This window comes from Macrobrachium nipponense, chromosome 9 (genome assembly GCF_015104395.2).
Source record: "Macrobrachium nipponense isolate FS-2020 chromosome 9, ASM1510439v2, whole genome shotgun sequence".
Taxonomy (NCBI): domain Eukaryota; kingdom Metazoa; phylum Arthropoda; class Malacostraca; order Decapoda; family Palaemonidae; genus Macrobrachium; species Macrobrachium nipponense.
Window position 1 is genome coordinate 83,736,221 of NC_061110.1, and position 15,000 is coordinate 83,751,220.

Genomic DNA, 15,000 nt, shown 5'->3' on the forward strand with positions numbered 1-15,000 from the left:
AAATCTACATTTGGCAATATCACTATTTTCATTTTACAGTTTTATGTTGACTATAGGAATATATTGCAGATATAACACTTCCAAGACATCTTGGGTACTCATATTTGTATTCAACGTTTGACCTCATGAAGAACTGCCGTTTATCATTAAAATGAAAAAAGCCACTTATTTTTTTCGGATTCATAAGAATAAGATTGAGCTTGAGGAAGCCAAATTCGCTCTAAATGATTTTCACCATCCTGAGTCGTAATCTATCTGAGTGAAAAAGAGGTATCGTAGTAAACATGGAAAGTTTGGGAACATTAAAATTTAACACTGGTAAGACGGTTCTAGACAACTCTATATACAAGTCCTTTTGGAAAAAGGTTTTATGAAAAATAACATACTAAAAACTATTTCATGATGGAAGGCAATCCAATCTGATGTAAATTTTAGGAAACGTCAGTGAAGAGATATCGTGAATCCCCGAAGCGGTTTTGTGGCTTTAAGAGGAGGCCTCTCCATTGGTCGTTTTTATTGCTGAGAGATAAATTGTATAAACAGATAAGCAATTTTAGCTAGAGTTATAAGTGAACAAGGCGAATCCAGTATTTTCTTAAGAAGGCATGCTGTTTAGTGGCTACAGCCATGGAGAATTTCTAAAAAAAGAAAAAAAAGGTGTTTATTTTTAAGTAAACAAGCTCTTTTAATATCACTGAATTATCATATATGGTTAGAATGTTTTTTTTCTTACTACGTTTTACGTTTTATTATATTTCAATCTGATATATTGTGTGACTAAGACACAGCGTTGAAGATAAATCGTTCAAAATAATGGTAGCTCATAGATTGTGAAACTAAAAGAGAGCTCTTTGATGTTTATCAGTTTGAAGTGACATATGGAGTCATGAGCCCTGAGAACATGACCAAAAAAAAAAAACCCTAGAAATTTTTTTTTTTTTTTTTTTCTTTTTTGAGAAACTCAAAGGTTGTTGCTTATTTTGATGTTCCGCTGTCTAATCAAAGTTAGCACTACTTTGTTTGCTTTTGTTTGCTATGGAAAACAGCCAGAAAAGTCATCGATAATGAAATTATGCTAAAGAAGGTGTTATCCAACCTCCAGCTTATTCAGGACACGTGCAAGATATTTTCCTCACGCATAAGTTATAAACATTATTTTTCAAACTTAGGTAAATTAAAACGTTCTAAAATATACAGACAAATGGAGCCTTGTTTTACTAACGAAAATTAAAATAAATACGTTATATTTTATTAGAAATTATTTTTTTGAACTTATTAACATACACATTATTCATTTTCTACATTCTCTCTCTAAAGAATAAATCATTAATATACTATCTTAAAATTTTTTTATCTTTCCTAACATCCAGCAAGAACAACAACAATAACAACAACAACAACAAAATATTTTGTAGGCTTACTCCCCGAGTAAGCGAAAATGAAGATCGTTTTGCAAATGTAGTTGATTAAATTATTTCCAAACGCTGAGAAACAAGTAAATATATAGAGAGATAGTTAGATAGATCCACTTAAAACATGTGATGTACTCTCCGTAATTAAATAAATATTGTAAATGGATCATCAACAAAAGATTTGGAGATGTAGTCGGTTTTTAAAAGTAAAATCTTCGCTATGAATAAATGGTTTGACTGACTACGGCTTAAATTATATACACATAAAGACTGTCTATCTGTGTGTATATGACTTTGGGTATAAGTATAATTATATTCCTTACTTAGATGAATTAAAACGAGCTGAAGTCTGGATAAATGGACCCTTGTTTTGCCAATGAAGATTAAAATAAATACGTTTTATGTGTTTAGAAATAATTCTTCTGTCATTTTTAACATGCACATTTAATTTTTACATTTTCACTCTAATAAATCAACCATGAATTCCTGTATCTTTAACTCAATGCAAAATTTCTTTTTCAGACCTTATCAGGCTCTTCTATAGACCTTTCCTACCCCCAGCAAGAAAAAAGAACAACAACAAAGTGGTATGTAGGCTTACTCCCAGAGTAAGCGAAAATGAAGATCGTTTTGCAAAATTAGACAATTAAATTATTTCTAAACACTGAAGAACATGTAAAAATGTATAGAGAGGTAGTTAGATAGATCCACTTAAAACAGGTTTTGTACGCTCCGTAATTAAATTATTATTAACTGATCATCAACTATAGATCTGGAGATGCTGTAAGGTTTTGCAAGTGAAATCTTAGTTATGAATAAATGGTTCGACTGACCACTGATATTACTTTATATGTACCGATATATGCATCCATAAGGACAGTGTGTGTCTATTCGTGTGTTTATGACTTTCGGTATAAGTATAAATAAATAAATATATACACATACATGTATATATGCATATATATAATGCTATATATATATACATATACAATATTTATGTAATCTCTCTCAATGATAAATAAAATAGTGTTTTTCTTCTAACACTTTACAATTCCACTTCTTTTTTCATTCCATTCTTAAACATCAGCAACTCATATTCATATAATATCGCTGAAGTCATCTCAATAATTATCAAAATGACGATATGAAAAAAAATACCAACCAAAATTCTGGTTTCCTTTCGCAATGTCACAAGACTTAACGAAGGTCTTCTCCGGAAAGAAGCGACTATAAAAGCTAGGTTCCGCCTTCCACCGGCAGACACTCACTCACAAGTGGCCACGGTGAACACCCACGAGCAACGATGAAGTTCCTGGTCAGTATGTCAAAAAGATATATAGTTACTTGTAAATTTTCTCGTTTCTAATACAATAGATTAGAGCAGGCACAACATTATTTACCAGGAAGTTCGTTTGGGTCTTTAATCACAGTAAAAACATTTGCAATATTCTAAATACTGCTTGATTTTTATTATTGAGTTAATAGGAAATGAGTACTTTCTGGCTCCTTTATATATGAAAGCTTTTAAGATTATGTCCATACTAAAGTCATATAGTTTACTTTCAAATATTTTCTTATTAAAGCCAAATGTTTGAAGTTGATGATAATATATCACCACTTTGGCCATAAAAGAGTAAAGGAAATAGTTATTAGTGTAATTTTACCTTTTGAAGTGTCTCTTGCTCACTATTACATATTAGTATATGGAAATCTTTATACTACCTCTTCAATTTGAAAGAAGCCTTTCTAAGTGCTTTACATAATTTCCAGGTAATTGTGCTGCTGGCGGCTTTTGCTTGCGCTGCTGCAATTGAAAAGCGAGATGCAGAGCCAGACCATGGGTATCACAACCACTATCCCTACTACCCAAGACCCTATGGTTACAATCACTACCCTCACAAGAGATCTGCCGAGCCAGAACCAGAGGCTGAGGCTTCCCCCTCCAATGGATACTACCCTGTCTACCATTCTTATCCTCACCATCACGGAAAGAGGTCTGCCTATCCTTACGCTTATGCTGAGCCTTACCCTTATCCTTACCCTTACGCAGAACCTTCCAATAACTATGGGTACTATGGCTATCCTGGCCCATACTACGGTTAAGGAGAACTTGACTGCTGGTCTCAGTGGAGCATAAATATGGATTTTCTGTTGTTGCTGATTCCGAAGTGTTTCATGTAAAGACAAACGATTGAATTAAAATACAGCAAAATCTATTTGGTTTTTATTTCAATGCTTTTTATATTGAGTTTTATAACTGATTGTCTTGCTTTCCTATTTTACTGTAATGTTTGCAGTGACGGTGACTCACACTGTGAGGTTTGTTGCCTTGCATTTATTATAATATTACAATGATTGACATGACATTACTTTGGAAGATCTCATACCAAACAGGAGAATGACCTTATTTCTTATGTGTTGGTGAGGGACAACATTTTAACTAAATATGAGACCTCGATAACTCAGGTCAAGATATCAGTAACATTAACATCTAAGAGAGGTCAGTAGTGGATTATGTCAACCTGCCTAGAAATAAAAGGAAAATAAACTTTCGTTGGTGTTATGCGAAAAAAGTTTGTAAATTTGTAACATACATAGTAGCTACACAATGAAGTGCACACAAAGGCATATATATTTATATATATTATATATATATATATATATATATATATATATATATATATATATAAATATATTACATATATATAGTATATATATATGTATATATATAAATTATATATATGTGTTATATATATATATATAAAAATATATATATATATATATATATAGTATATATATATATATATATATATATATATATATATATATATATATATATATATACACATATAGAACAGCATAGTGAACCCTAACACAAACCAACAAGACAAGGGCCATAGTCTACTATAAAAGATACGTTTCATGCTGATGTCAGCACATCCTTAGTTTATACTACAATCAAAGTATTAAATACATCATTCATTAAGATCTAGTTACACATAAAAATTATAACTATGCACAAAATCTCAAGTAAAAAGGGGAAATATAAAAAAATTTAACAACTAATTCGACAACAGAGAAATGAAGAGATGACAGCGAAACGGCCACACACGCCCAAAGAAACTCGTGCCAAAGAGAGAGAGAGAGAGAGAGAGAGAGAGAGAGAGAGAGAGAGAGAGAGAGAGAGAGAGGTATTTACATTCAAAGCGGGAAAGAGGTGGTTTATATACAATGACTCAAAAGTAGTCCTATAAGCAGTTTTACTCGTCGTGCCTATAATGGAAAATTGGCTCTTTTTGATGGGAATTATGCATTTTGATGAGTGTATTCTGATATTCGAAAATTCCGGGCTTGAGATCCTAGATCCTGTTATATAGCTTAATCCCAAGTGGTTCTGATAGCGGACCTGCAGTAACCTTCGCGAGGAACCAACGTAACTTCCAAGACATCTTGGGTACTCATATTTGTATTCAACGTTTGACCTCATGAAGTCCTGCCGTTATTATTAAAATGAAAAAAAGGCCACTGGTCTTTTCCGGATTCATAAGAATAAGATTGAGGTTAAGGAAGCCAAATTCGCTCTAAATGATTTTCACCATCCTGAGTCGTAATCTATGTGAGTGAAAAGGAGGTATCGTGGAAATTTTGGGAACATTAAAATTTAACACTGGTAAGACGGTTCTAGACAACTCTACATACAAGTCCCAATCTGATGTAAATTTTAGGAAACGTCAGTGAATAGGTATCTTTAAGCCCCTTGAAGCGGTTTTGTGGCTATAAGAGGAGTCCTCTCCAGTGGTCGTTTTTATTGCTGAGAGATAAATTAAATAAACAGCTAAGCAATTTTAGCTAGAGTTATAAGTGAACAAGGCGAATCCGGTATTTTCTTTAAGAAGGGATGCTGTTTAGTGGCTACAGCCATGGAGAAATTCTAAAAAAAGAAAAAAAAGGTGTTTATTTTTAAGTAAACAAGCTCTTTTAATATCACTGAATTATCATATATGGTTAGAATGTTTTTTTTTCCTACTACGTTTTACTTTTTATTTCATCTATTAAATATATATTATGTGACTTTACGACACAACGTTGAAGATAAATCGTTCAAAATAATGGTAGCTCATAGATTGTGAAACTAAAAGAGAGCTCTTTGATGTTTATCAGTTTGAAGTGACGTATGGAGTCATGAGCCCTGAGAACATGACAAAAAAAACCCTAGAAATGATTTTTTTCTTTTTTGAGAAACTCAAAGGTTGTTGCTTATTTTGATGTTCCGCTGTCTAATCAAAGTTAGCACTACTTTGTTTGCTTTTGTTTGCTATGGAAAACAGCCAGAACAGTCATCGATAATGAAATTATGCTAAAGAAGGTGTTATCCAACCTCCAGGTTATTCAGGACACGTGCAAGATATTTTCCTCACGCATAAGTTATAAACATTATATTTCCAACTTAGGTAAATTAAAACGTGCTAATATGTACAGACAAATGGAGCCTTGCTTTACCAACGAAAATTAAAATAAATACGTTATATTTTATTAGAAATAATTATTCTGAACTCAGTAACACGCACAATATTCATTTTTGCATTTTCTATATTTTCACTCTGATGAATAATTCATTAATATCCTGTTTCAAAATTCCTGTATCTTTCTAACACCCAGCAAGAACAACAACAATAGTAACAACAACAAAATATTATGCAGGCTTACTCTAAGAGTAAGCGAAAATGAAGATTGTTTTGCAAATTAGTTAATTATATTATTTACAAACTCTGAAGAACAAGTAAATATATAGAGAGATAGATCCACTTAAAACATGTTATGTACTCTCCGTTATTAAATAAATATTGCAAATTGATCATCAACAAAAGATTTGGATATGTAGTCGGTTGTTAAAAGTAAAATCTTCACTATGAAAAAATGGTTTGACTGACTAAGGCTTAAATTATATAAGCATAAAGACTGTGTGTCTATCTGTGTGTATATGACTTTGGGTATAAGTATGATTATAAGTAAATGTATGTATGCACCCATGCATGTTTATATATATATATATATATATATATATATATATATGTATATATATATATATGTATATATTAATCTAATATATATGTAATTTACCTCTAATATAAACAAATTTGTGCTTTTCTTTTATCACTATAATTTTATTTTATTTTATTCATTAAACATCAACAACTCATATTCATAAAGTATTGCTCAAGTCATCGAAATAAAATTCTGGTTTCCTTTCGCAATGTCACAAGACTTAACGAAGGTCTTCTTCGGAAAGAAGCGACTATAAAAACAGGAGGCCGCCTTCCACCGGCAGACACTCACTCACAAGTGGCCACGGTGAACACCCACGAGCAACAATGAAGTTCCTGGTCAGTATATCAAAGAGAGATATAGTTAATTGTAAATTTTCTAGTTTCTAATAGCATAGATCAGAGGAGGAACATCATTATTTACCAGGATGTTTGTTGGGTTTGTATGACAAACGACACATTTGCAATCTTCTAAATACTACTTGCTACCCGTCAAAGTGCTGACGATTTACACCGGGAAGTTATTTGCTTCCTTCTTTATATATCAAAGCTTTAAAGACATGTTTGTAATAAAGTCATATAGCTTATTTTCAAATATTTTTCTATTAAAGCCAAATGTTTGAAGTTGATGATAATATATCCCCACTTATCCATAAAATAGTAAAAGAAATATCTAACAGTATATTTTATTCTTTTAAGTATCCCTTGCTCATTATTACATATTAGTATTTGTAATTTTTATACTACCCCCTACATTTTGAAAGGAGAATATTTTCACAGTGTTTTACAAAATTTCCAGGTAATTGTGCTGGTGGCGGCTTCTGCTTGCGCTGCTGCAATTGAAAAGCGAGATGCAGAGCCAGACCATGGGTATCGCAACTACTACCCTTACTACTCAAGACCCTATGGTTACAATCACTACCATCACAAGAGATCTGCCGAGCCAGAACCAGAGGCTGGATACTACCATGCCTACCATTCTTATCCTCACCATCACGGAAAGAGGTCTGCCGATCCTTACGCCTATGCTGAGCCTTACCCTTATCCTTACCCTTACGCAGAACCTTCCAATAACTATGACTTCTATGGCTATCCTGGCCCATACTATAGCTACCCTTCCTATTACTCAGGTTAAGGAGAACTTGACTGCTGGTCTCAGTGGAGCATAAATGTGGATTTTCTGTTGTTGCTGATTCAGAAGTGTTTCATGTAAAGACAAACGATTGAATTAAAATACTGCAAAATCTATTTGGTTTTTATTTCAATACTTTTTTTGTAGAGTTTTATCATTTATTGTCTTCCTTTCCTAATTGATTGTAACGCTTGCAATGATGGTGACTCACCCTGTGAGGTTTGTTGTCTTGCATGTATGATAACATTGCAATGATTAGTATGATATTACATTGATCTATTTATCTTTTGCATTTACAATACATTGGAAGATTTTATACAAAAGAGGAGAATGACATACTATTTTGATGCCGAAACGTTCTTCACCAAGGGTGAAAACGTCGGAGTCAGATGTGTTAATAAGGGACATTTTCACTGAATAAGGGACCTTGGTAACTCGGGCCAAGATCTCACCAGAATTTGGTGCCCCCAAAACAGCAATAGTAATATCTAACAAGTGTCAGTAGGTAGATATGTCAACCTGCCTAGAAATAAAAGGGAAATAGACTATCGTTAGTGATATGCGAAACATGTTTGTAATTTTGCAACATAGTAAATAGGCAATGGAGAGCACACACATGGATATATATGTATATATATAATATATATATACATATTATATATATATATATATATATATATATATATATATATATATATATATATATATATATATATATATATATATATGTATATATATATTGTTATTACTGTCAATAACCATTACATAACTTATTTTCTGTAATTCGATGCTTTAGAAGTACATTGGACGTATTTATTACCTCCATAGTGTTTTCATAAAATATTTGTTCCACCTCTTGGGTAATATTCCTGAATTATTTTCTTATAACTATCTCTTTTATACCAATTTTGATAATTGGAAAAGCGTTTTCTTCTTCTACAAGTTGTTTATGTGTTCTGTTTGCGACTCTTGAGTATTTGCTTTTTAATTATCGTGGTAAGTCCTTAGGACACGTCAGTGAAGAGGCATCACGAAGCCCCGAAGCGTTTTTGTGGCTTTAAGAGAAGCCTCACCAGTAGTCGTTTTAATTCCTGAGATATAAATTAAATCAACAGATACACAATTTTAGCAAGGGTAATAAATGAGCCAGGTGAATGCAGTATTTTCTCAAGGCCTGCTGTTTAATGACTACATCCAAGGAGAGTTTCTAATAAAAAATATTGTTTATTTTTTTATATAAGCTCTTTTAATGTCACTGAATTATTTTATATGGTTAGTATGTTTTTTGCTACGTTTTACTTTTTATTTTATCTTTGAGTGCTTTCTTTTTAAATATATATTGTGTGACAGTAAGACAACACGCAGAAGAAAAATCGTTCAAAGTAATGGTTGCTCATCAATTGTGAAACTAAAAGAGAGGTCTTTGATGTTTATTAATTATAATTGACGTGGAGTTATGAGCTCTGAGAACATGACAAAAAAAAATGTTGGAAAAAGTTTTTTTCTTCTGTTATCTAATCAAAATTAGAAAGATTTATTTTGCTTTTTTCTGCCAAGGAAAACCACCAATAATGAAATTATGTTGAACAAGACGTGATCCGACGTCCAGCTTACTTAGGACGTGTGCAAGATTTTCCCCTAACGCATAAGTTATAAACATTATATTTCAAACTTACTGTGCATTTCAGGGCTGTGTCTATTCGATTTTCGTCGACAAAATCTTGCCAAAGTATCTGGTATGGATCGTATTTTGGAAAATGCTATTTGAAACCACGGCCTAATTGGCAATAATATGCAGTAATGTCTAATGTGAATAATTAAGGTGCTTATCAGAGTAAATGAAAGAAATGTATGTGGAAACTTATCTAAATTTAATAGGCACCCTGAGAGAAGCTAGTTGTGACGTAAACTATGACGTCAGACGTTAGAGCAGGGTTCCCAGTAGTGTGAATCACAAATATTTAACACCCTTTTAGAATAAGTATTAAAGGAAAGGCTAGACAAATCTACAAATGGCAATATCACTATTTTCATTTTACAGGTTTATGTTGACTATAGGAATACATAGCAGTTATAACACTATTTCTATTTACCTTTTGAATCAGCTACACAAGACTTTTGGAATTGGTGAAATAGAATCATATTGAACGAAAAGACGAAAATATAGAGGTGGTTGTACGATATTTTGCCCTAATGTACCTGGTAACCTTAAATAATAGTAAACACCGCCGACAACAGGGTGAGGGCAGCCGATCGTCATTGGTCAAAGCCAGGGTATACGTGATTGCTGCTTCACCTATGACAAGCCCATCAAATTGTCTTCATGGCTTCAAGACTGCTTTCATGTTGCGTGTTTTTTGCAGTATGCAACAAAGAAAGAATCCTATGCGTCACATGCTAATTATTAACGGGTAAGTGGTTAATAAGGCGATGCACAAACACCAAACGATTTAGACAAGAGTACAAAGGATTATACTAGAATGACAAGTATGAAAAAGAATATATATATACAAACATTTTGTTTATAATAAGGTATTTCTAACTTTTCAGACCAAGATGAAACAGTGGCTGAATTTGCTTGACTAATAAACTATCTCACTGATTAGCTGCAACGACTATCTTTGACAACTTGCCTATTCTACTGACCTACTTACACACACACACACACACACACACACACACACACACACACACACACATATATATATATATATATATATATATATATATATATATATATATATATATATCTGTATATATATTATAAGTTTAATTTATTTATTATGTGTTTATGCATTTAAGTATGTATCATATCTGTCTATATATGTGTATGTATACCGCATATGTATTTATGTATGTTCTATCACCCTCTTCCCTGATGTCGAGGTATGAATAATAACAATAATGATGAAGATTATAATATTAATAACAAGAATAATGATAATAACAGTAATGAATATTAATGTAATTATTATCATTATGATTAGTAATATCATTATCAACACTTTATGTGGCCGTGTGCATAGGAAAAACAATTTATGTTAAATTATGCATTTTTCTTCATTGGCTAAACACTGGTCTTTATCCACATAGACCCTAAGACCGTTTGGCAAATTTTGCGGGTATCAGAACGATACTTCACGTATCCTTGAAACTACAGGGTAACAAAGGTTTTCACAGAGACTGTGTAAGACTTGATGCATATTTCAAATCAACAGAAACGTGGATTGCGCCATGGAACTGTATTACAAAATTATTATTCTCATTTAATGCCCATTCCTTAATTGTACTCTACTTGGGAGTTTGAATGTGTGAAAGAATTTAAGAATTCCATATACTACTGTTACTACTACTACCAACATGTGAGTCTTCATTCATAAAGTATATGGGCGGGGTATCTAGTAACATACGTCACTATAGACTGTGTGTGTCTATCTGTGTGTATATGACTTTGGGTATAAGTATAAGTAAATATATATATGCACACACATCACACACATGTTTATATATATATGAATATATATATGATATATATATATATATATATATATATATATATATATATATATATATATATATATATATATATATACATATATGTGTGTGTGTGTGTGTATTTATTTATTATATATGTAATTTGCCTCTAATATAAACGAAATAATGATTTATTTTTAACACTTTAAAATTACTTTTTTATTTCATTCATTAAACATCAACAACTCATTCATATAGTGTCGCTCAAGTCATCTCAATGATTATCGATATGAAAAGATGAGAACAGCATCGGGACCAAAACTCAGTTTTCCTTTCACAATGTCAGAAGACAACGAAGGTCTTCTTCGGAAAGAAGCTACTATAAAAGCTAGGTTCTGCCTTCCAAGTTCCACCAGCAGACACTCACTCACAAGTGGCCACGGTGAACACCCATGAGCAACAATGAAGTTCTTGGTCAGTATTTCAAAAAGATATATAGTACCTTGTAAATTTTCTCGTTTCTAATACAATAGATCAGAGCAAGCACAACATTATTTACCAGGAAGTTTGTTTGGGTCTTTTATGACAAACGGCACATTTGCAGTCGTCTAAATACTGCTTGCTATCCGTCAAAGTGCTGACGATTTATCACGGGAAATGATTTGCTTGCTATGTTGCTACTAATTTTCTACTGATTGATTATGAAGTGAAAAGTTTAAATAACATTTATCTCTATCTGAAAAAAGAAAATTTCTAAAGAACTTCAAATGAGTACTTTCTGGTTTCCTTTATATACCAACGCTTTTAAGATTATGTGCATAATAAAGTCCTTTAACTTACTTTCAAACATTATCTTATAAGAGCTAAGTGTTCGACGTTAATGATAATATGTCCCCATTTTAGCCATAAAATAGTAAAAGAAATAGTTATTAGTTAATTCACCTTTTGAAGTATCCCTTACTCACTATTGCATATTATTATATGCAATTTTTATACCATCACAAGAGATCTGCCGAGCCAGAACCAGAGGCTGAGGCTTCCCCCTCCAATGGATACTACCCTGTCTACCATTCATATCCTTACCATCACGGAAAGAGGTCTGCCGATCCTTACGCTTATGCTGAGCCTTACCCTTATCCTTACCCTTACGCAGAACCTTCCAATAACTATGGCTTCTATGGCTATCCTGGCCCATACTATAGCTACCCTTCCTATTACTCAGGTTAAGGAGAACTTGACTGCTGGTCTCAGTGGAGCATAAATGTGGATTTTCTGTTGTTGCTGATTCAGAAGTGTTTCATGTAAAGACAAACAATTGAATTAAAATACTGTAAAATCTATTTAGTTTTTATTTCAATGATTTTTATATTGAGTTTCATAAATCATTGTCTTCCTTTCCTAATATACTGTAATGTTTGCAATGGCGTTGACTCACCCTGTGAGGATTGCTGCCATGCATTTATGATAATATTACAATGATTGATAGTATATTACATTAATCTCTTTATAATGTGCATTCACAATCCATTGGAAGATCTCATACCAAACAGGAGAATGAAGGAGAATGACAATGACCTAATTTTTTTATGGGGAAAATCTTCATCAATTGTTAAAAATATATGAGGTCAGATTTGTGAGATTTACCAGAATAAGGGACCTCAATAACTCGGGTCAAGAACTCACTGTAATTAGGTGTCACCAAAACAGCAATAGTAATATCGAACAAGGCTCAATAGGCATATATGTCAACCTACCTAGAAATAAAAGGAAAATAAACAATCGTTGGTGTTATGTGAGAAACGCTTGTAATTTTGCAAAATACGTAGCAACTACGCAATGAAGGGTACACATATGATAAATATACACACACACACACACACACACACACACACACACATATAATATATATATATATATATACTATATATATATATATATATATATATATACTATACATATATATATAGTATATATAATATATATATATATATATATATATATATATATATATATGCATATATCTATGTATATATATATAAGACTATATATATATATATATATATATATATATATAATATATCTATATATATCTATCTATCTATATATATATATATATAATATATATATATATATATATATATATATATATATATATCTATCGATATTATATATATATATATATATATATATATATATATATATATATATATATATATATATATATGTATATATATATATATATATATATATATATATATATATATATATATATATATATATATATACATATATATATATATATATATATATATATATATATATATATATATATATATATATATATATATATAACCATCAATGAAGGAAAGAGGACACACACAGATGTACATGCTGTCTTTATTTCGACGTTTCGTAATTATCAAGTTAATTACATCATCAGGCTGTTAAAAAGAAAAATAAAATTCCTAGTAAAATTATAAAAACAAAACTAAGAATTAAAAATTCAGAAATGCAAAAGCTAAAAAAGTTATTCTTACTAAGTGTACAAAATATACACATTAAAATTAAGGAAATTAAATTATTTAAAAGGACATACATTAAAATGAAAGATAAATGAACATAAAATAAGCAAAAATTGACAAAAAATTGAAAGCAGCAGTGAACAGTTACAGAACAAAGAAGTTAAGGACCGACCTAGAGGAGTGACAGCGTTAAACTAAACGTAAACATAAAAACATAAATAAACAACTTGTTCCGTCGTTGAACACTCATACGTCTTCCTCCCCTCTGTATTTGTCTTGATATGTGTTGTTTATTTATGTTTTTATGTTTAGTTTAACGCTGTCACTCCTCTAGGTCGGTCCTTAACTTCTTTGTTCTGTAACTGTTCACTGCAGCTTCCAATTTTTAGTCAATTTTTGCTTATTTTATGTTCATTTATCTTTCATTTTAATGTATGTCCTTTTAAATAATTTAATTTCCTTAATTTGATGTGTATATTTTGTACACTTAGTAAGAATAACTTTTTTAGCTTTTGCATTTCTGAATTTTTAATTTTTAGTTTTGTTTTTACAATTTTACTAGGAAATTTATTTTCCATTTTAACAGCCTGATAATGTAATTAACTTGATAATTACGAAACGTCGCAATAAAGACAGCATGTACATCTGTGTGTGTCCTCTTCTGTGGGAACGTTTTGGAGGGGATTTTTCGTCAGTTTGTCGTTAGTGTTTGTGTCGCTAAGGAGCTGGTTGATTTTGTCGAGGTAGAAGTCTTTGTCCATTATTAAGATTTTGCCGTCTTTGTCGGATCTACTTATTATAACATCTAAATTTTTTAGCGAGTGGATGGCTATCATGAATCTACGGGGAACATGATGTTTCTTATTAAGGTCAGTTAAAGCATTTAGTAACACTCCTTTTAAACATATCTCTTCACGGTTGTAGTTTTTGTCAGATATGAATTTATCAAAAGTCACTATGAAGTCTAGGTTGTTTTTGCGGTCTGGCATGAGAGCAAAGGATAAGCCCAGATTTAAAACTAAATGTTGATTTACATCCCCCTTACTGTAAATCAACATTTAGTTTTAAATCTTTAATCAATGCAAAATTTCTTTTTCAGACCTTATCAGGCTCTTTTATAGACTTTTCCTTCCCCCAGCAAGAAAAAAGAACAACAACAAAGTGGTATGTAGGCATACTCCCAGAGTAAGCGAAAATGAAGATCGTTTTGCAAAATTAGACGATTAAATTATTTCCAAACACTGAAGAACATGTAAATATGTATAGAGAGATAGTTATATAGATCCACTTAAAACAAGTTTTGCACTCTCCGTAATTAAATGATTATTATAAACTGATCATCAACCAAAGATCTGGAAATGCTGTAAGTTGTTACAAGTAAAATCTTAGCTATGAATAAATGGTTCGACTGACCA

The 15,000-nt window shown here is 31.4% G+C and overlaps 2 protein-coding genes across 2 annotated transcripts in view; both read left to right on the forward strand.

Annotated features, from left to right (window-relative positions):
• The window catches only part of LOC135218113 (uncharacterized), a 10,815-nt gene extending 7,187 nt beyond the window's left edge, over positions 1–3,628 (forward strand). The window contains exons 3-5 of the mRNA XM_064254259.1: positions 1,935–2,020; positions 2,673–2,727; positions 3,183–3,628. Of these exons, the coding sequence (XP_064110329.1) occupies positions 1,935–2,020; positions 2,673–2,727; positions 3,183–3,515 (474 nt within the window). The 3' untranslated portion in view covers positions 3,516–3,628. The remainder of the gene's footprint in view (positions 1–1,934; positions 2,021–2,672; positions 2,728–3,182) is intronic.
• Positions 3,629–6,754: 3,126 nt separating this feature from the next.
• Positions 6,755–7,705, forward strand: LOC135218242 (uncharacterized histidine-rich protein DDB_G0274557-like). The gene is made up of 2 exons (XM_064254403.1): positions 6,755–6,796; positions 7,257–7,705. The coding sequence occupies exons 1-2, from the start codon at positions 6,785–6,787 to the stop codon at positions 7,590–7,592; spliced, it is 348 nt and encodes a 115-aa protein (XP_064110473.1). The 5' UTR covers positions 6,755–6,784; the 3' UTR covers positions 7,593–7,705.
• The last annotated feature ends 7,295 nt before the right edge of the window (positions 7,706–15,000 follow it).